General features: G+C 46.5%; 1 protein-coding gene and 1 long non-coding RNA gene across 3 annotated transcripts in view; both read right to left on the bottom strand.

Moving 5' to 3' along the window:
- Positions 1-3,177, bottom strand: part of LOC146182501 (uncharacterized) — a 70,039-nt gene extending 66,862 nt beyond the window's left edge. For both annotated transcript variants that reach the window (XR_014700062.1, XR_014700063.1), the window contains exon 1: positions 2,803-3,177. This is a non-coding gene — a long non-coding RNA (uncharacterized LOC146182501). The remainder of the gene's footprint in view (positions 1-2,802) is intronic.
- Positions 3,178-18,157: 14,980 nt separating this feature from the next.
- Positions 18,158-23,657, bottom strand: part of Myt1 (protein kinase, membrane associated tyrosine/threonine 1) — a 36,828-nt gene continuing 31,328 nt past the window's right edge. Inside the window, exons 12-13 of the mRNA XM_084577629.1 lie at positions 20,118-20,175; positions 18,158-19,274 (exon numbers count right to left, since the gene is read on the bottom strand). Of these exons, the coding sequence (XP_084433755.1) occupies positions 19,236-19,274; positions 20,118-20,175 (97 nt within the window). The 3' untranslated portion in view covers positions 18,158-19,235. The remainder of the gene's footprint in view (positions 19,275-20,117; positions 20,176-23,657) is intronic.

Below are 23,657 nucleotides of genomic sequence, written 5' to 3'. Positions count from 1 at the left end.
GAAGAACAATATAGACATAATTATACGGAGAGTATACAATACGGCGCTTGGATTCGACTAGCACAGAGCTCCTGCTACAATTAGGATTCCACGACACGTTAGATGAGCCTGCAAAAGCGCAGCACATATCACAGCTAGAAAGACTAACGACCACTGCGGCTGGAAGACACATACTCGAGCGGCTTGGCATTGGCTACCACCATCAACACGGGTAGAAAGAAATTATCTCGCGGAACGTCAAGAACGCACAAGTACAGAGAAACGTACACCCGACGTATAATCAAGGCAGAAGACAAGTCAGAGCAGCGGGCCTGTAGCGGAACTAAGGAAAAGCGAGGGAAGCGCGCTTCGTTTACGTATACGCTGCTGAGTGTCAAGACGGTCGTCGACATTGTCGGAACGCTTGTCCGCTCCATCAGCGTGAAGTCCTGACACGCTGAAGTGGCCGAAGTATTAGCCATCGCACTAGCCATAACTGATCCCGATTGCGGGGTCGTCGAATAATAAACTCTCACCGGACAAGGCCGAGCTAGTTTGGTTCCCGGCACATATGGGGAACGTCTCTACGCGTCTCATGAACCTCAACGATGTCGCTCACTCCTTCGCACGAGGTCTCGCATACCGTGCCGGAGAGAGTCATGAAGAAGACACGGGGAGAGAGAGAGGCTGACGAGCTTTAATGACTTAACCAAAGCTTATCTGGCCCACCGGACCTTCCCTCTGCCTAGCAGTAAACTATGAAGAGCTCAGGCAGTCGCCAGGAGGCAATTACAAACAAATACATACCCTAACCCGCTGCAGTACTACAGGATTTACTCCAAAATACATGCCACCAACACATGCAAGCTCTGCAAGACAAACATAGCAACACTTTAACACGCACTCTGGGAGTGCAAGGCACAATTGACTGGCGTTAATCCCGAAATCCTCTCGCCGAGGTGGTCCTTCGCTCTGCGCAGCTCCAGCCTCAACGACCAACTCGGGGCCGTCCAGCAGGTCCTCGTGGCGGCGAAGAGACCAGGGCCCGTATTCCGAGTTTGCGTCGTTATCGAAGTGTCGCTAGCTCACATCGAGTCATCTAATTGGTCAAAACGCCGGAACTGGGTGCTGGCACTACGGAACCGGAAGAGATGTCAACATCATGTGTCGGTGTCTCCACCAATCAGCTGTCTTGAGGTCGGGGAGATAGCGACACTTTCGATAACGACGCAAACTCGGAATACGCGCCCAGATTTCAAACTAGGCCCAGTCGCGTTAAACCCTGCCGGAGACCAAATAAAGTTATTCCTCCCGAAAGCATGAACCAACTATTCCGGAAACAAATGTTCATATTTGTCTCATTGAAATTTAAAATTGGAAGCCTCAATAATCAATCATAATTAAGTGGTGACGCCAAGTAGGTAAGAAAGCGTATGAAGATTTTTAAAAGAGGCAAATTATCTCGGTCATTGTCCACAATAAAAAAACCGCTTTGCGGTGCGCGGCTCGAAAGGCGGTTAAAGGAATGCCGAGCACTTCTTGGCACAACCACTCAGTGCGATATCATGCGATGACTAGTATCCTTGACGCGATAACGGAACATCCTCGTGACGTCCCGGACGTTTTTTTTTTTTTTTCTGTTTTTTTTTTTTCCGCGCAAGCACATAGTTTCGGCAGTGAAAGCCGGAGCGAGCGGTGAATAACTTTCTGGTACATAGGCCGCGTTTCGCGATGCTACGCAAAAAAAAAAAAAAAAAAGAAAAGAAAAGAATAGCGGCCACTGTACACCAAGGAGTACTTCGTACGCACTCTGTCACACGGAACACGAATCACTTGTGATCGCTCTCCAAACGCCTTCTTTTAACGGACATTAACTGAGGCAGGTAATGCACAGGTAGTGCGTCAAGGGGCGACTGTAAATTGAACAAAGCTAAGGCAAGCGCAACCAGAACCGCGTCCACCGCACATTCCGGCCGTTTATTAAAAATCGCCACAATCGCTGCATCATGTGGTTATCACAATTATGTATATTTTTGGAAGAGGAAACACAGCACGCGGGGGGAAATTCCAAAAATTCTGCAGTTCTGGAAATTCGGATTTGCTCGGGCACCGGGAAGTTGAACAGCCTTGCGTGACTTTGAAAACGTCTCGCACGATTCGGTTCCTTCGGAATTGTAGGATTTATAATTAGTCTCAAAGCGACTCGGAATATGAGGGACGCCATAGTAGAAGACTTCGAAAATTTCGACCACCTGCGGTTTTTAAAGTGTGCTGACATCGCATGGTACACGGGCGCCTTGCTTTTTTTTTTTTTTTTTTTTGCCTCTATTGAAAAGCGACTGTAGCGGCCTGAATTCGATCCTGCGTCCTTGGGTTCAGTATTTGAGCGCCCTAGCTCTGAGCCACCGCGGCGGGGCAGCCTTCACCAAGAATACTTATTACTCGTTACGAAACATTCTGGTTTCCAGTACTAACGATATTCGAGCTCTTTACCTTTCTCTCGTCACAGCCTTTTGTATACATTACAGCTCTCGCGCACGAAATCAATCCTATGCGGTAAGATGATCATTTCGCTCACAGATGAATGCAGTAATTTCTGAAATAGCGACACTGCCTTCACTTGCACATGTCAAAGGCGTGCGGTTAGCACCCTTGGACATGCGACTTGGTGTTGCCTGCACCTTCCGCTCCTAGATTTTCGCATGTCCTCCAGGTTAACAAGAAGTAATTACAGGTATCTATGTTCTGAACTGACTAAAAGTTCGATGAATGCAACGTTCGCGACGAAAGGGGGCAAAATTGGCCGATCGCCATCCCACTTACTGCGTTTGCGCCGGCGGCGAACAAGTTATGCGTCCAAGTTCACAGATGAGAACACACATCCAAACAGGCCGAGACTACACGTTGGCGTAAGTTCTTCCGTCCGCCATAGAAGAGGAGACCTGCTCTTGGCGCCGGTGGTCAGAAGATCAGCTGGCAAGAACTTGTTGTTGGGCTTCGATTACGTCTAGAAGGCGAAACTGTAGCTAGTCAAGAATGCTGTATTTAAGTTAGCAGTTATGATTACATTAACATGGTCGATCAGTGTCTGTTTTGGACAATTTGATGAGAAAACGTTTCGAAAGATGATGCTTGGTTAGCCGCCCACCGCGTCTTTGCAACCTGTTAGGCCTAGTACAAATCGCTTCAAATTCAACGCGCAGGCGCACGATGTAGATAGTATAATCTTTGGTCGGAATCGCCACGCGTCTCATCCACTTTAAGTTATCAGCGTCCCAGTTATCAAGTGATTGGCTGCTGCAAAGGCAGAGAGAGATAGTATAGTCTTTGGTTGGAATCGCCACGAGTCTCATCCACTTTAAGTTATCAGCATCCTGTTACCAGATGCATGGCTGCTGCAAAGGTCGAGATATTTAAAGGCAGAGCACCAAATATTTTTTACCAGCCCCCGACAGTGCTTCGTCACGTGACCGGTATTTTGAACCAACGCGACCTTGTCCCAGAATTTCAAAAATAATTCAACTTTTCCGTTTCTTATATCATTTTACTTTTTTATGTAGTTTTTCTTGTGGGAACGGCGAAAGATATAGTGCTACATATTTTTCGTTGTTTATCAGCCACTCCACTACATAAGACGCAGCGATATAAAATTGAGTCAAAAACCACGTCTTATACACCGGAACATACGGTTCCGGCTTGAATAAGTAAAAGAAGCTATATCGTGAAGACGGCGAGTGATTAGAGGAACGGAAAGTAAACTAGCAAACACTCAAGCCCCGCGTTTAAGAGGATCCGAGCAAGGTCGCCTCCTCCCGGGTGGAGGCGACCGTTCTCTTACGAAATTGTTTCCTGGCGGGTAACCAGGAGATCAGTGCATGAATAGAAATACTTGACAGTGCACATTTCATCGATACTGGGAGCTACACACTCCGCATCTTCGTTCTAATACGTGGTTCACCGGCTCAGTCTCCCTGGTCATAAAATTTAAATAGGCAATGCTATCCTCCGAAAAGAATTTCTGCATGTTTAGCTCGGCAATAAAATCAAGCGAGTCTCGGCACAAAACTCGTGAAAACGATGGCAACGGTAGTTCTATCATTACACTTAGGTCGTGATCGTGACAGTCTCTTCCTTATTGACCAAAAGAAGCCTCACAGCTATCGCTCGGACTGGCCAGCTGGCGCTGAGGAAAGGGCAAAATAGAACACACACACACACACACACACACACACACACACACACACACACACACACACACACACACACACACACACACACACACACACACACACACACACACACACACACACACACACACACACACACACACACACACACACACACACACACACACACACACACACACACACACACACACACACACACACACACACACACACACACACACACACACACACACACACACACGCACGCACGCACGCACGCACGCACGCACGCACGCACGCACGCACGCACGCACGCACGCACGCACGCACGCACGCACGCACGCACGCACGCACGCACGCACGCACGCACGCACGCACGCACGCACGCACGCACGCACGCACGCACGCACGCACGCACGCACGCACGCACGCACGCACGCACGCACGCACGCACGCACGCACGCACGCACGCACGCACGCACGCACGCACGCACGCACGCACGCACGCACGCACGCACGCACGCACGCACGCACGCACGCACACACACACACACACACACACACACACACACACACACACACACACACACACACACACACACACACACACACACACACACACACACACACACACACACACACACACACACACACACACACACACACACACACACACACACACACACACACACACACACACACACACACACACACACACACACACACACACACACACACACACACACACACACACACACACACACACACACACACACACACACACACACACACACGCGCGTTGTGCGGTCACGTTGTGTGGTCAGGAGGGAGACCATAAGACAAACTACTACTTATACGCTACATCTGTACTAGCTGCGGCGTTGTGAAAGATAGCTGCCCTGCAATGGGAACCGGACCCTTGAATCCCGAGCTAAATACGCATACCTCTAGGACACGCCGAAGTATTCGTACGGTTTTTCGTAAAGGTAAGCTTTATACCTCTTTTTCGGGTGTTCTTTTACATGAAATGGTAGCCTACTTACGACTGTACCAGAGGCTTGGTCACAGCAACGTTTTGTATATCGCGTATAGTCTTCCACATAATGAGGTAGCTGATGACTGTATGGTAATAACTAAGGCAACGACTGGTGGTCACGACTGTATGGCAACGCCACGTTAATACTTCGATTACCCTTGCGCCCATACTTTAAGAGACGTGTGCCCGTTTCTTATCACAATCTTCGATAACAGGTTAAATTATTTACAAAATTTACCGTTTGCGCAGGTAATGAAACAATCGTATTTACGTGCTTTACAAAACGGTCCTGTTTACAAAAAGGCCGTTCTTATTTATTTATATTTATTTATACAAATACCTCACAGGTTCCAAACATGGAACATTGTGTGAGGGGGAGGGGTTACAGTGTATCAAAAGGAACAGTGGTACATAGTTTAAAATACAAAAGTTAACAGTAATACAGGACTGGAACTGCAAATAAGTATTAGAGCATGCATGGGAAGTAATAAACCGAGGATTATGACATTATACAGTAGTTAGCGGCATAGGACGAAATCAACCTGCACACAGTGAACGCAATATAAAAAAGTTATTCTGACTGCAAAAAGGTACTCAATTCGTTTTTGAATTTTAGTGGGTCAGATATGTTAGCGATGCGTTCGGGAAGACCATTCCAACCCTTTATAGCCCGTGGCAAGGCAGAGAAGTTAAATGTATGTGTTCGGCCGAATAGACGTTGAAAACTTATATTATTATTCAGGCGGTGGGAGGTGCGAGTCGGTCTAGTAAGTGGCACAGTTGATGCATGGTGACTGTAGATTAGTTTATGTAGCAAGCAGATAAGCGCGATATCCCGACGTGATTGTAAACTTGTGAGTGATAAGGACAACTTGATGTTAGTCACGCTGGTATGGCGGCTGTAATCATGGGAAATGAAACGTGCTGCACGGTTTTGAATAGCTTCTAGGGATTTGATTAGATACTCTTGATGTGGTGACCAGATGGCTGATGCATATTCTAGTTGAGGACGAACGAAAGTTAATGCAAGCTTACGAGTATAAACAGGTGCGCTATGTAGATTTCGCTTTAGATAGCCGAGCGTGCGCGATGCTTTGGCGGTTATATTTTCAATATGCGTCGCCCATGAAAGATTTTCGGTAAGATGAACGCCGAGATATTTATAAGAAGATGTGCGGGTTAGTGAAATCCTGTTGAGTGAATAATCGTAGGTTGAGAGGGAATGCTTCGGACTGACTGTCATAAGCAAACTATTGCAAAGTTTGCAGCTGCGAGGACTCTTTACCGTTAAAAGCGATTGATCTATATTTCAGTTTACAAATTCTAGACAATTGCGGACACGCGGCGTGTTCGTGCATAATCTTTATTAGAAACACACTCTGGGGTATACAATGTCGGTAATGTCGCAGCGAGCTGAAACGCGCGATGTTTTTACGAGCCAAATGTAAACGCATGTAAGAAGTCCGAAACCACATGCGCGAGAAACAGGGAGCTCGGCGATTAATCCTTAAGGCAGCATCGTGCGGAGAAACCTGAACAGTTTGCCGCTAGCAGTGCGAGTCTTTTTATAGCGTCAAAAATGATGAGAAATTGTGTACTGATCTCAAGATGTACGTTGATGACGTATTTGCTCACCTGTGACACACACTTTGCTTCCGCAATAATTGCTGTATGACTTGCTCCACGCTGTACTCGTTAGAAAGCAGTCTTTCGATGTTTTCTAATATTTCCACACCGAAAATGTCCTTCAAGGTTGCACATTTTTTAAAAACCGCACTTCAGCAGGTACATTGCGAAATGAAGCGCCTGAGCTGCCCACCTCAGGCGTAATGAAATTCCCACCGAAGAGGGCGCTGATTGCTTGCTCTTGGAAGTAGAATGAGCATGATATATAAGGGAAAGGGGTACAAAGCTGACATAGGCAACTACCGTCCCATAACAGTAACATCAGTGGTCTACAGGGTGGTGATGCAGATTATAAAGGACAGACTGCAGGCATGGGTAGAGAGCAAGGGGGTGCTGGGAGAGCTGCAGAATGGCTTCCGGAAACAAAGGAGGTTAGAGGACAATCTGTTCTCATTGACACAGTGTATCGAGGTAATAGAAAAGGAACACAGACCCCTATGGCTAGCTTTTCTAGATATCAAAGGAGCCTATGACAGTGTACTTTAAGAAGACTTATGGAGTATTCTGGATGTGTTAGGTGTGGAAAGCGGAGTAACCAATCTTTTAAAAGATATTTATAAGGATAACCAGGTGCTAATAAAATGGGAAAAAAAGGTGTCGAAGCCTGTAGAGGTAAAGAAGGGGCTTAGACAAGGATGTCCCCTGTCACCTTTGTTGTTCATGCTGTACCTGCAAGGATTAGAGGCTAAACTATAGGGGAGTGGACTCGGCTTCAACCTTTCTTTATTCAAGCAAGGAGAATTTATCCCACAGTCATTACCAGGACTAATGTATGCAGATGATATAATACTGATGGCTGACAACAGGGTATATTTGCAGGAGTTGATGGATATCTGCGGTACAGAGGGAGATAAGTTAGGTCTGCAGTTTAGCAAGGAAAAATCGGCAGTCATCATTTTTAATGATAATGAGGCCGACGAACATAAGATACAGGAGGACATGCTGGAAGTAGTGGATAAGTACAAGTATCTTGGGGTGTGGATAAATACTGTAGCTGAATACCTAACGGAGCATGAAAAATATGTGGCAGCTAAGGGAAGTAGAAACGCAGCCATCATGAAAAACAGGGTGCTGTGGAATTACAATAGGTATGAAGTGGTGCGAGGGATTTGGAAAGGGGTGATGGTTCCTAGTGTGACTTTTGCCAATGCAGTCCTGTGTATGAGATCAGAGGTCCGAGCATGGTTGGAAATTAAGCAGCGCGGGCTGGGTAGGCTTGCTTTGGGAGCTCATGGGAATACGCCAAACCAGGGTGTGCAGGGTGACCTGGGATGGTCTTCTTTTGAGAGCAGGGAAGCTGGCAACAAGATAGCGTTTGAGCAACGATTGAGAAAAATGGGAGAAAAGCGGTGGGCTAGGAAAGTCTTCAGCTACCTCTACATGAGGAATGTTGACACAAGATGGAGAAGGCGGACAAGAAAATTGGCAAGCAAATATTTGGACAGCAGTAGGGGGACCAGCCAGGAATTATAAATTAAAAAAAAGGTTAAGGAAACAATGAGGGGTCTGTGGAAAACAGGGATGGAGACTAAATCAGCATTAGAAATGTACCGAACTTTCAAGCAGGAAATAGCCAAAGAAAACATTTACGATAATTCTAGGGGCAGCCCATTGTTGTTCGAGGCTAGGACAGGAATATTGCGGACTAAGACGTACCGAGTCAAGTACCAAGAGATAGACACGCTGTGCAGGGTGTGCGGGGAGGATGAGGAAACGCCTGAACACTTAATAATTTCCTGTAAAGGGCTCCGCCCTATAGTTCAAGGCAATGGGCCAGATTTAGCCAAAGCATTGGGGTTTGAGGATAATGAAGGGAAAATAGACTTTAAAAGGGTAGAAATAACCAAACGAAGGTTAGCTGATTGGTGGCTGAAAGGAAGGCAACAATAGGTCCACACTATATATTACTATTCACGGCTAGGCGGCCTGTGGCGCCGCCGCCCGATTCAAAGGGTTCAGCCTTATCCGTCCATCCATCCATGGAGCTTTGAAACAAAAATTTAACAAGCAGAATGATGATATAATTAACCAATCTAAAACAATAATTAAGATATAGTAGAAAAATGAGCATGATAGCTACTGCTAAAACCCCGTTTCAAAGGGGACGCTCTATATTCCATCCACCCATAGAACGCCGCCTGGCACAGGCTCGGAAGCCTATTTGCTTACAAACGACTGGTCACGAGTGCCTTCTGCCTTTCTGCTCAATGTTCAGTCGGAGAAAAAGCTTTCCCCTCGCTTAACGGTAACGCGAGCGAGAGGGTACGTCTCGTGCACGGTGTCTCGTGATAAACCCTGGGGGAGTTGTTACCGATGGTTGCAGGGATGATTGCATGTCATCCGTTTATGAATAAGCTCCGTTCAATGCTTTGTCCGTCCGGCTTCCGATGTCCTTCCTTTAACCTATGTCCCCGAGCCATCTTTAGTCCTACGCGGCCGGCTGGTACAGCTAAAACCCCTCAATAAACTAAAAGTAGCGCCATCTTCTCTCTCCTCCTCCGGCGCCGCCGCTCCTCCTCTCGCATTTCGACCGTGGCTCCACCTACGCGGTTCACGGCTAGCGCGCGCTCTCCGGAGCAAGCGCCGGCCACGGCCGCCTCGACCGGCGTGCGTAGCGGAGCCCCGGTAAAAGCGCTGGCGCCGGGTCTCACTTAAGCATTTCAGCTCGCATTTTGGCATCTTATAGAAACTATATGCGTGGCAGAATCACGCCGCTAACGGAAGGAGCTAATATAGGTAACAGGTCACCAGGTGGTTGAAGGAAACGAGCATGCACACACTTCGGCCCGAGCTTTTCTTTCCCGGAATCCTTCTATTTATTTATTTATTGCATACTGCCAGCCTGAATGTCAGGCTTTAGGCAGGAGTGGTGGGTACAGAAGAATACAGTTCACGAGAATACATAGTACGTTCAGTCTTGCGAATGACGACACCGAAAAAAAAAAAAGGCATATCACTTGTACAGAGCAAAAAGCACGAAAAAAGTGAAGTGTAAACACCATGATATGACAATGTGAAACACCGCTATCTATCTATGTCCTCCCTTGCTGATTTAGGCTCCCCCTCTCAGTTAACAACATATTCAGAGATATTACAGCATTTGCGCCTTGAAAAGCACACATTCCCGAAGCCCGCTAAGGGTCTTAGTAAATCAGAAGAGTGTCACCTTCGAAGGTTGCAAACTATGTCATTTAATAATCCAGCAACACTTCACGCCATTGAGCCCGAGTCCTTTTCGGCGCAGTGCAAATTTTGTGGCCGGAAGGCCAGACTTATACCATATGGTATGATCAGTTGAGGACAACAGCCAATTGAGGAACACAAGAGCTCTGTATAAGACAATCAAAGATATCAAAGGAAGCTTCTGTGCTAAGCTGGGCGTGATAAAGGACAAACAAGGCAGGGATCTCACTGAAGCCTCAGAGATAAATAAGAGGTGGCAGGAATACACAGAAGAACTGTACAAGAAGGACCCGGGTGTGCAAACCCAACATAAGATGGTTGTGACTACTTATCTCGAGCCGGGCATCCTGAAGAGTGATGTTGAATGGGCCTTAGCCAGCCTTGCTAAGAACAATGCTAGCGGAATTGATGGCATTCCACCTGAGTTGCTTCAAAACCTCAACCGTGACGACGCTGTTAACGTTCTGTATACATTATGTCAGCAAATTTGGACAACCCTGCAGTGGCCACAGGATTGGAGGAGGTCGGTTTACCTTCCCATTCCAAAGAAAGGCAGTGCCAAAGATTGTTCTAACTACCGCACGATCGCGCTTATTTCTAATGCTAGCAAGGTGATGTTGAAAATCCTCCAAGGTAGGCTGCAGCAGTATGTGGATTGCAAGCTTCCGGACGTGCAAGCTGGGTTTCGCAAGGGCAGATGAACTAGAGACCAGATTGCCAACCTTCGCTGGATCATGGAAAAAGCAAGATAGTTCCAGAAACCCATCTACTTCTGCTTTATTGATTATGCGAAAGCGTTTGACTGCGTAGATCACAGCAGATTGTGGCAAGCTCTCCAAGAGATGGGAGTTCCAATTCACCTCATCTGTCTCCTCAGGAACCTGTATGAAGGGCAAGAGGCCACAGTCAGAACTTGGCATGGTCTTACTGATTGGTTTCCGATTGAGAAAGCAGTAAGGCAAGGCTGCATACTGTCGCCCTGCCTATTTAACCTATATGCAGAGTGCATCATGAGGAAGGCCGGTCTGGACGAGTCTCCAGCTGGAGTGAAGATTGCTGGAAAACGTATCAACAACCTTAGATATGCGGATGATACCACTTTAATGGCAGAAAGTGAAGTGGAACTCAAGAGACTTCTGATGCGCGTACATGAAGAGTGAGAATTAAGTTTTGGGCTTAAACTGAACATTAAAAAGACAAAGATCATGGCGTCTTGCCCTATCAAGTCCTAGAGCATCAAGGGACAAAAAATGGAAGCTGTGACAGATTTTCTTTTCTTGGGCTCGAAGATTACCCCGGAAGGAGACTGCAGCCATGAAATTAGGAGACGCCTGCTTCTGGGAAAGAGAGCCATGGCTAGCCTTGACCGCCTAGTAAAGAGCAGAGACATTACACTGCCAACCAAGATCCGTATAACTCGTGCTATGGTCTTTCCAGTTGTGATGTATGGATGCGAGAGTTGGACTGTGAAGAAGGCTGACCACCGAAGAATTGACGCGTTTGAATTGTGGTGCTGGCGGAGACTCTTGAGAGTTCCTTGGACGGCCAGATGATCAAATCAGTCGATATTGTCGACCATAAACCCTGACTGCTCATTGGAGGATCAAACGAAGGGAACACTCTAGGCTTCAGTTTTAGTGCAGTTAAGTCGGATCTGATGATTTTCAACGGCTCAACTGATCAGGGTCTTAAAATACAAGGCCATGAAATACCTAGAGTAGCAGAATATAAATATCTGGGGGTATGGGTAAACGAAGGATTGGCATACATTGGAAAGCATGAGCAATCACTTAAAGCCAAAGGGCGAAGGAATGCCGTGATAATGAAGCATAAGGCATTGTGGGGATACAATAGGTATGAGGTTTTGAGGGGTATTTGGAAAGGAATTATGGTGCCCGGACTTACTTTCGGAAATGCGGCTTCGTGCCTAAAATCAGAGGTACAGTCGACATTAGAAATAAATCAGAGATCCGCTGGACGATTAGCACTAGGTGCCCACGGCAAAACTACAAATGAGGCGGTACAGGGAGATATGGGCTGGGCATCTTTCGAAGTACGGGAAGCTCAGAGTAAAATATTATATGAGGAACGTCTGAGGAAATTGGACAGTACAGATGGGCAGCTAAAGTATTTAAATACCTGTACTTAAAAAGCGTTGACTCACAATGGAGGAAAAGGACTAGGAAACTAACTAGAAAGTATGCTAGCCATTAGGACGGAGAAATAAAGAGCATTAGGCAACAGGCGAAAAACACAAGGTAAAACTGAATACATTCGATGGAAAAGAAACAGAGTGTGGAATTATACCGAAAGTGGAAAATGCAGATCAGGAAGGAAGATTTCTTTGATAACTCAAGAGGCAGTGCCCTACTTTTTGAAGCTAGATCAGGGTGCCTTAGAACACGCAGCTACAAAAAGAAATTTAACAATGAAGATGACGCATGTGCAGTATGTGGTAACTCCAGTGAAATAATTGACCATATTTTACTCGAATGTAATGGTATCCATCCGGAAGTTGGTGCAGGCGCAATCACTGTTCCTGAAGCTCTGGGGTTTAAAGATACCAGTTGCCGGATGAATAAACCGGCGGTGGAAACTAGCAAAAAACGACTGGAAGATTGGTGGCTTAAAAGCAGAGAAGTGACAATGTTAGTAATGTAGAAACAAAAATGTAATAAATAGAATGATGGTGTAGTTAACCAATCTAAATCAATAATTAAGATATAGGGAGAAAAATGAGCGATAGCTACAGCTACCCCCCCCGTTTCAAAGGGGACGCTCCTATATTCCATCCATCCATCCATCCATCCGCTGGTTCAGATGCTTGTTTCCGCCTTTTGCGCATGGAGGAAGAAAAAAACGAAGAGGGAGCGCCGCGGTGGAAAAGTGAAGCCTAGTCATAAAAATTATAATGGAAAGAATCGTGGGAAATTAGCCGTCACGTGATACGGCAAGCGGTAGCCGATAGCTGGTTGTTGTGGTTTCGCACGCTTCGCTCTGAAGGAATGCCTTCGCGTGGCCTTCGCTACGCGACGCCTGCGCTAGAAACCTGAGGCGCGCGCTGCGAGCAGGCGGTGGATGGAACTTTGGACTTTTAGACGGGCTGATGCCGTGGGGCTGCCGCCGCCGCCGCGCAGTGCACCTCTGTTTTTCGCGAAGTATGGCTGGGTCCCCTCAGCTGCGTCATATGAAATGCTTGCGGGGCTCGGCGGACAAAGACGAAGCACGCGAGAACAAGGAGAGGATGAAGCGCTGATCATTGCTTCGGCCTGTCGTCCGTTGTGTTCTTGTACTCTGTCTTTGTGCGCTGAGTCCCGCAAGCTAGCCTAACAAAATGTACTGCCATATGAAATGCTGCGTGCCGGGATGCAAGAACTACACGGATATACCTCGGGGCTGTCGCTCCAATGGTGAGTATCCTGTTATGCGCACTCCTCGAGAAACGAAACGTTTGTTTGTCAGGGCATGTGCATGTATTGTTCGAGAAGAAAATCATTTGATTCATTTAGGAAATGCAGACCTCAAATACACATTGTTACGCTGAAGCCAGTTCCCCAGGCATGCAATGTTATGTCGAATTCGTAGTCTCCCTGACGAAACCAAATATGAAAAGGCCGCCTGCAGTTCTCACTAGTGTGCCTATATACACGGAGTACAATTCAACAATTGTAAACAAAGTAACTTATGTGTTATGACGAGACGCACAACTTTCGGCAGACCAGTCAGGTAGGCTTTCCGCGGGGGCATCTATACTCTGTTTCATACATCAGGTGCAACGCAGCGAAAGCTACGCAAGTAGTCCGCAAGAAAAAAAAAAAAAACAGGAGGCGTATCACTACGCGCACGTTTTGTAGGCGAGTGGTTCCTGCCGAAATGGGCTCTATTCCGAGCATACACGTTTGCAATAACATGCTTCGCATGCTTAGACATCTTCACAGAGCGGATCTTATAGAAAAATGCGCACCAAAGAACCATTTTCTCAAAAAGACAAAGATGCGCAGCGCGGAGGGCACAGCCAGCGCCATCTGGTGGCACAGCTGGCAAGGTTGCGGGACAGCAAAACGCGGCACGAACAAAAACGACATAAAAAAACATACAAATTAGCCGCATCCGACCTTTTCTCCCTAAAAAAGGTGCTTTTTATGAAGTTGATGGCAAATGTAAAATGTATTAAGCTTGCAGACAAAGCAACTATTATTTTCTCTCGTCAAGAGCAGGCACTATTTTTTATCGCGGATGCGGAGAGCGCAAACAAGAGCTGTAGCTTTGGTAGTGTTGCACTTGATGTATGAAACGGAGTATAAACAATATCATGTACGCTGCTGCTTTTGAGTCTGGCAACTATATTGGCTAAATTCCCAAGAATCATTGCGCGCAAGAGAGAGAAGGGAGCGGTGTCAGAGGAGGTTGGCTCGCGTAGGTTGCGCGCGCTCCCTCCTAATGGGCTAACATCTTAACACCACAATTACGTGTGCCATGCGGCTGTAGCCCAATAGTTACGGCGCTTGACACTGCGTATGGAGACCCGGGTCGCGGTGCCTGGGATATATTACGACTGCGTTTCGATGGAGGTGAAACACAAGGCATCCGTGTTCTGTGCGATATCAGTGCAGGTTAAAGAACATCAGGCGGTTTAAATTATCTGCAGCCTTCCGTTACGGCGTCCATGTAACAGCCCGCGTCACTTCTAGGTGTTAAACCCCACGAATGTTTAACGTAACAAACTTGTGTGCTGAGTGGTCATCCACGAATACATCGCTGGAGCGTGTGTGCAACATCCTCCTCAAGTCCTGCAAAGTGCATCAAGTCCTGAACAAAATGTCCCCACCGCCAGAAATGAGATCTTGCCTCATAGTATATAGATTGACTGCTGCAGTGTTCAAGAAACGAGTTCAAATATTTTGGTATTAAAAATCGCATAAAACTGAAGTGGCAAAAATAGGACTTTTTGGATGCGATTTTTTTTCAGGTATGCTCGTTATATTTTGTGCTCTCCGGTGAGCCATATTAAAGGAACGCTCTCTTCGTATTGCCGATGTGTTAGTTTGAGCCACGGTGTTTTCAATTTCCTCAAGGCTGTGACCACGGTTTACCACGCCGCGGTGGCACAGTGATTAAGATGCCCAACTACTGTAACGGAGTACCAGAGCTCAAACCCGACCGCTAGCAGCTGCGTTTCAATGGAGGCGAAACAGGGAGCATTCGTGTGCTGTGTTGTCAGTGCACGTTGAAAATCCCCAGGTGGTCTACATTGATCCGCAGCACTCCACTATGGCACGTCATTCTTTTCCCACTCTCACTCACACCGTCCTCTTTTCTCTTACATGCACATCCACGCAACAAGTTACACAGATACTGCGCTTTTCCTTTCCTGTGAACAATTATTAACCGTGGCCCACTACAAATTTCGTCGAGTCTGACTCCCTCAAGAACCTGAGCCCCTGTGAGGGTGCTGGTAGGTCTTTTGATGGTGGATTTTCCTTATAGTCCCATAGGAAGTGTTCGTCTGTTGCTTTGCGACCGCAATGTAAGCAGTTGAGATCGATGGGCTGTTTGGTAATTTGATTGAATAATGGGGGTCATGACTGTCCCAGTGGGTCTACGTAGTTTTCTGGCCTGTGTTCTAGTAAGGTCTGGATGAGGTGGAGGGTAGTCTCCGTGCCTCATATGAAGATGATTGGTGTTTTCCATATATGTGGAAGTTTCGTTTACAGGGGACTCCAAGACACTTGCCGATCCCTCCCGCTCTGCTAGAGCTCGCTAATATCGGTCCACCTTCTAGTTTCCCCCCATCTCCCTCATACGCAGAGAGCTGAATAATTTCTACTGTGCTTACTCTCTGGCAGTTTTTATTAGGCCCGCTGCTACAGAGCAAATAACACCTTTGTTGGACTGCAACCTTGGAGTCACTAATTATTGTGCCTGCACTACCATCCCTGAGAGCTAATGCAATGGCTACTTCTTCGGATCTCGCGCTACCGATCAATGTGCATACTATCCAGCTGATGGCACCACATGTCTAATGCCAACAGGTGGCCTGGCATTCTTCATTTCTGAAGCTTTCATTTTAGTTCTGAATGCAGCAGTGCTACAGTCGAGATGTGCACCCCGATACCGCAGGCCTGCAGGAACCAGGAGTTGCCTTCCATCAGGCGTGCGGGCGCACGTGGTGTCTGCTGAAAGTACTTATCAATACGGCATTCAGATTCCATTAAAATGCCTGCATGTAATTATTTTCTGCACCGTGATATTCACTGCGATTCTCACTGTGATATTCAGGCGTATGCTGGTCCATCGGTGACAAGAGGCATAACAGTAGGGAAATTATAGATCTGCAGCCGGAAGACGATCGTTTATAATACGAAACGGGCGATCTTCGATGACTGATTAGCACGTGCTTTGTTTACCACAGAAATTAAATGCTGTGCATTTCTTCCAGCTTTGCTCGGCGTTACTCTGCAGTAACCGCAACGGCAGTACGGCACAGATTATCTCTGCAATACCTGTCTATTCATACCTGAAAGTGGCGCTCGTCGTGATTACGCCGTTTTCTCTTTGCCTTTAGGTAAGCTGATGTTTCGATTACATGAGATCAAATGTGCGCAACACAGGGAGAACTTCGAAAACTTTCAGATCGCAGATAACAACCCGCATTCTTTTCCTTCGTAGTAAGGAAGGAAGTTATTTATCTGCTATGGAAGATATTCTGAATTACAGTACAGAAGTATGTTGCTCTCGTTACAGGTTGCTGTCATTCAGTGCCCCTACTTAACTGAACGGCAGCAGTCGCGTTCGAATGACAGCAGTATTACGGGGGCGGCTGGACGTGGGCAGCGTGGAATCGGCCGCACTAGATATCGGAGGGTGAGCGTGTAACCGTGGCACAACGCATGCTCTCTTTTGGCCTACATCCTTTGTCTCGCATCAGCATGAACAGGCGGCACGAAGAAGCCGTGCCACACGGTAGCCGAGTGGGTAAAGTGCTGAGCTCGCACTCGCGAAGACGCAAGTTCAAATCCCAGCGCCTGCACTGCTTGTGCCAGAGATCACTGTGATGCGGGGACTGGGATTCCGGCACAGGTCGCTCCGGGCAATTCGAGGCCCGGCTGTACACTCCGCCGCCGTGTGTGGTGGACAAGGCGAGGTGGTGTGCCTTTTAGGCACAGCATCTCATCTCGCTGTCCCCCGGGCATCCAGAGGGCGGATGCCTGTTGCTGCAGAGTATTATTTTCATACAAATAGAATGCGGGCGTATATGCCGAATAGTGCGAGGAGATGTGGCGAGATTCACTTCGGCAGTGCTGCATTCGTTTCATCGATAACACTTCCACAATAGGCAGGTACCACGAAGGAGTAATTGCCTCCTATGGCCTTGAACACTCAGCTGGAACGTTAACAGCACCTACGGAATTGGCACTTCAAAGCGAGAGTCGTGCTTTCAATGCGTTTGCTTCTTATTCGGAAGTTATGCCTTGTGGGGGGATTTAGCAAGGTCATGCCAGTTGAGTGTGTTCAATCCAATCTTTGGGACCCTTCCCTAGTAAGCCGCTGAAGGTTGGTGGCGTTCTGTGCTAGTGCAGTATAACCGGCGTCGGGTCCTCTGGTATCGAACGAAGAGAGCTGGCATCACGGTTTGTAGGTGGAATCCTGAACATGAACGAACTCCACCATATGTCGTGGTAATGACAGCACGCAGCAAGAGAACACTAGCCTTCCAAAAGAATGTCTTTATTGGGCTGACTCGCGCCCTCAATGAACCGAACAACTCAGCAGCAATAAGTGTGCTCCACACTCAAGAAAAAGAATCACCGCCTGTCTTAATACTCTTCAATTTGAAGCCTAGAATGAACTTTTGAGATAAGGCACAAAAAGCAACCGCAACCTCGAACAATGCAGAAGCAGCTGCGCATGCTACCACTCCAGATAGATATCATTTTTTGCATCATATACAATGTGACAAATCCATGTAGTGGCAGTTTTGCGTATGGACAAACATTGCAAGCCTTTGAGGCAATATACACTGACCGACGCTTTGAAAGTAGTTATCCACACAATTCTACAATAAAATGTCTGGCATGGCGCAACACTGCAGGAATAAAAAAGTGACAAAAAAAAAAAAAGGCCTTTAGGTATACAAGTTCCAAGAGATCATGCATAAATGAAAGTCAGTATTCTTTTGTCTCTCCCACAGCTTTCTTCCCATGAACCTTGCTACCTTAATGCTGTACACCAGTAAAAATAGGAAGTCAGAGGATTCTCGTACTATGCTAAATATTAAGAACACAAAGCTAAAAACGGCTCGTGATGCAAAAATCCTGCAATCAAACCATAAAACACTAAGAACACATACTGGAACTCGGATATACAAAAATACAGCTTTATTAAGATTAAAGCAATTCAGAGTGGTCCACACTGTGCTGCACATCTCTTTATTATAGTGACTTCCAAAAATTTTCCTGCCTCAGCTGTTGGCTCGTTTGCAGTGAAACTGTCCCTGGAGCATGCACAATGCGATGAATTTTGTAAGTGTGACAATAGTACTGACCGGTTTCAGCCGAACAAGACGCAAGCTCTTAATTGTCAGAGTTGAGGTAGGGGGACCGAAAGCTGGCACAGTCATGCCTGCACCATGCGTTGTCTGCAGAAGTGCAGACGATTCCACTGTAGAACTAATTACAGAACAAAAGTTAGCGCAATATGCAAGTTCCATGCGCAGTTTCACCACTAATGAGTCAATGATGTAGGTGGAAAAAAAAAGTTTAATGTTGCCGCGATAAGCATGCACAGCACGGTATAAATTAAAACATTATTCGTGTGGAATGCTTGTGTATGCCAAATCCAGACCCAAAACATTGTCAGACCTTTTAAACCGGCTTGCTCAACACTGCAACAAAGAACTTTGCCCGCTTTCCCTGCCATCTCCAAAATTCAGAGGACAGCAGAGGAATTTGTTCTACAGCCGCAGAGCTGACATCTTATGGTCTGATGCTTCATTCTCGGACCACAATACAAGTGAAACCACAAGCATTACCAAATAAAAGGTTAAAAAAATTTTAGATTCTGATAAAGAATTTTTAAATGCGGCTGCCTGGAAACTCAACAATTTGTTAGCAATCTTGTTACAGGCAGAGCAACAAGATGGCTTAAATACGGTGACTAGCTTGCTGACATAAACTTGGTTGTAGTCAAAGGTCGTCTCCATCAGACAGGCTCCCTTCGTTTGCCTATCAGTACACAGAAGGAATGGGGAAAAAGAAAAAGATTCGCTCATCAGTATGTACTTGAGAAAACAACAGTGGGAGGCTACCAGAATTGAAATTCAATGAATTCAACAAATGCCTACAAGTGCAGCACAAGTGTTTACATAGACTAATGACTTACAACAACACATTTATGAACTTATACTGCAAGCTAGCAAAGTGAACATAATTTAGCACATTATTGTCATTCAGTTGCTGCATTTAAGACTGCTTCGGACAATTAATTTAAAAACTCTTAGTAAGGCAATGAGAATTTCAAGCAGAAAATATACCATCAATTTTATTATACACAGGATGGGAATAATTTGGCTTATCCATTAAATACACAAATTACCTCCACACTCACATCTTGCACAATATTTATGCATGATTTGATGAAAAAAACACACACAACGTTAAATTTCGGTTGGCACATTAGTGGGAATTTTGTCGACTTGAATTTTTTTTTTTTTTCCGACGCCCAATTCACCTGCAGCCGAAATAAGCTCATTGAGAAAGGTTTAAGACATAAGGTTTCAAAATTCCCAGTCCCGAACGACAAACAAGGCAGGTCATAACATTTCTAGAAGACGAACGGCACCAAGGCATTCAGGATGGGGTGGCATGAATAAACAGAAGAGGGAGGGGCGCAAAGTTTTGAGCGGGCATAATGCGTCTGTGCCGTTGCTCTCGATATAAACAAAAGAAATTAAGAAATGTCATGGGGCTCCCATTCAAGGAGTTCACTGCTAGCTGCAACTTAAATCCACGCAAATTTGTCTACCACATGCCGGACGTACTGCTGTGTGCAGTCAAGAGACCACTCACCTCCAGAGAATCGGCCAAACTCAAGTCAAATGGCGGTGGAGGAAAGGCAGGCCGTCTCCTAAAAGTAGGCACAGATCATAACAATGTTGCAGGCGTCAGCGGAAAAAAAGATTATGTAAAAAAAATAAGGGAGAACATGTTCAGGCACGAGCTTTAGCGACGAAGTAGCAGTGTGCGAATACAGTCGAACCCGGTTATATCGTACCCGGATATATCGAATTTCGGTTAAATCGAACTCACGGAATATCCCCTTGAAAATCCCAAGTATAGGAAGGCCGCGTCATATATTGAACTCAATTTCACCGGTCGTTCGATATATCGAACTCCGCACCACGAACTGGAAAGTGTGCCTTCCCCAAAGATGATCGCATCACGCTTGGCCGTTTACCGCGTGACGTTTTCAAGCCACGCGCGGAAGGAATGAGAGGGGACAGTTCTGGACAGCGCCGCGCCCATTCCCCAAAGGCGCACGAATCTGCAGTTATTGTTTCCAGCGCGCCAACACATGACGTTTGCAAGCCATGTGCGTGGGTGTGCCCATTCTTTTGCGGAGCTATCTCTCTCCTTCAGCACGCGCTACGCATGCGCCAAGCCAGCTTTCAGCAGAGGTCGGACGCTTTCTCCAGCGTGTGTTGCCAACCCTCTGGGCGCGGCGGCTGGCATGGCTACGGCGCCTGCGGACGTTAAGAAGCGTAGCTCTCTCTGTTTTTCTTCTTTTATTTTTGCATGAGTCATCCATTCTTATCGTTGTATCTTTGCATGTATGAATCAACGGAAGCACGCGGTCTGTCTGCTGCTGCGATCATGACGCCCTCCCCAAGCGCCCAAGCGCCCAAGCGCCCAAGCGCGGCGTGATAAATGGAACCAGGCTCGTGCAATCAAGCCATCATGGGCACTCTGCCAAGTTGGCTCCCCGCCACCGGAGGAGCTATAAAAAGATAAACGCCCCCTGACGTTATCGCTGCCCAGCATCTTGGCACACTGCCAAGAAATGAGCTGTGGATGAGACCACCGAAACAGAGTGCGACATGGAAGGGATTTTCGCTGGCGATTTCTGCTGCGGCGACACAGAAACCTTGTTTTGAGCTGCTGCGGCGGAAATTTTTCGCTCTGTCGCTGCCACTCGTCGCCGAGATCACTCAATCGCTTGCATGTGAGCGAGCTGGTCTTAACGCATTTTTTTTTTTTTCAAATTCTCGGGTGAAAAAGTGGAGGGTGGGTTCATTATGCGAGTGGATTGATTACGAGACACATGCGGTATCGTTTTTTGGCATCGTAAGTGCCGTCACAAGCCGATTTTTGTATACCGAATTATCGATATATCGAACTATTTCGCGATCCCCTTCGAGTTCGATATATCCGGGTTCGACTGTATTTTAAATTTATAATACAGCTGAAATATAGACAACATTAAGAAATTTCCGAATATTTCATAACGACTAAATAATGCGCAGACTTTCGTAAATTTGACAATGACAAAAGCGTAACATCTGGGCAAATTAACACCAGCCTGGCCACACAGTTTCGGGTTATCAGCTCCGCTTCCAATGCGCCAACCGAGCAGCCTCGCGGTTGTGACGCCGACGTGCATTTCCCTCGCTAATGTGCACATTGTACTTGCTGCATACTTAAACTGAATGTTCCCCATGGGCTTTTCAAGCATCCTCAGAAGTCTATTTTCGAATTCAATTTTCAGCATTCCTTTCAGCAAATGGGGATGCGGAGATGGGGCGAGGGGCCTTTAGCGATTCATAATTTGCATGTTTGAGGCATGTCATCACAAACAAGGTTCCACTAATCGTGCTCCCTGCAGTACTTTCACTATTGTACTACTGCCCAACCGTCAGGGATCATGTTATCTCTGGCTGTCAATCAAGTGTTATTTTGAATTTCATCTTTTTACTCATTCTGCATGACAACATCACAGGTTGCACATTGTTAACACTGTTTAATCAAAAAATTTAACATCTCTAGGTGTGTCCAGCACACTTTCTGCGTGTTGCGGAGTCTGTCTAGATTATCCACTATTTTGGAAAAAGTAACTTTTTTATTTAACCTGAACTGATACCTTATTTGATTAACGAAGACATTTCACCAATTTAATCTATTCATTTTCGAAAATTTCATTCTTCCCACAGCCTTAGAGATGCCGCAGCAAAACATTTTCACTGAGCACAGCCAATATGTAGCTGCACTTCTGCCAGACGCTTGTGTTGAGGACTTGTGTTGAAGCTCGCATTAGAAAAGAGCACCCGAAGAGCTGTGGCACAAACTGTAGACCAAGTAATGACATCCCTCTTGAGGCATGTGTATATTTTGCACGTGTCTAATGTACCCCTGAACTCCAGCATAGAACATGGAGAAATGTGGGCAGCATAATGATGTGTTGAAGTGTGCAAAGTTGTTTACAGGGCCATATCAAGCCAAGCTTGCGAAATGAATCCAGGAGAGCATTTCTAGGATGTATGCCTCTGCATTTTGTGACAGCTTTCTGCTGCACTTGTGGTGAGTGCTCATTCTCCTTCGTTTTTACTGTAACAGGGGGAAATTAAAATGCTTAAAATGTGTTAATTTGTTCATTAACAAGCTCTTGTGACAGGAATGGGGCAAAAGCAGCACAAGTTTTTGCGCTTGTGAACATTTCTCATCTCACCCGTGCTTCCGCCGTGCTGCAGCCTAAAGTGTGCAGTATAACCGAGACCCTGAGGCCAGCCATCAATCGCTACGCGGCGATAGAGTAAAACTTTGTTATACAGCCCTCGCCCTCAAGGGACCAGAAAAAATTTTTCGAATTCTGGACTGGGACCGAGAAAACTGCCGAAAATTGTATGCATCAGAGTAATTTCCTCTAATTAACATTGGTTGTCAGCATTTGAGATTAAAAAAAAAAAAGAATGACGGTTTTTCCCGGTTTCGTCAAGTGATTTGCTCTTTGCACACTGTCAGGAATCCTGAAGTGCGTCAAAACCTTAAAGCCACCGCTAACCTATTCCAAGTGCGACAGTAGAATCTCGATGATACGAATTCCAAGGGAGCACGCAGAGTATTTGTATCATCCCGAATTCGTATGATCCAAAACAAGTCAACTTCCACATGGGAATGAATTGAAAATGAACCAAACTTTATTTTGGCGAACTACTTGCGGCCGAAAAAGTCCGTAATGCTTGTCTGCACTTTTTTGCTGTTGATGTCGCGGACAAGCTCCGCCTGAAAGGCATGAAACCGTGCTGCGGTTTCGTCGCTCAAGCTGCCGGCACTTACGGTGCGGCGCAGAACGTTCAAAGCGTGAAGAGTATCTGCCGTTGACAGCGGCTGAGCGTCGCCATCGCTGTCAGGCTCATTTTCGCAATCATTTGCTTCGTTGACGAAGTCTTCAATAGACTTCAGCCCACAGGTCGCGACATTGTCGTCCGCGGTAACGAAAAGTCCCGAGACGAAGCTTCAGTTTCCAGATTGTCCCAGCCATCAATCGTGAGGTATTCATCTGACTCTTGACAATCTCCTGCCGAAGCCGCATCAAGTCCGATGGCAAATCCGCAC

Source organism: Amblyomma maculatum, chromosome 8, assembly GCF_055883805.1.
Source record: "Amblyomma maculatum isolate TAMU_Amacu chromosome 8, ASM5588380v1, whole genome shotgun sequence".
Classification (NCBI taxonomy): domain Eukaryota; kingdom Metazoa; phylum Arthropoda; class Arachnida; order Ixodida; family Ixodidae; genus Amblyomma; species Amblyomma maculatum.
Note: the sequence above shows the minus strand (reverse complement) of the source record. Positions and strands in the feature narration are given on the sequence as shown.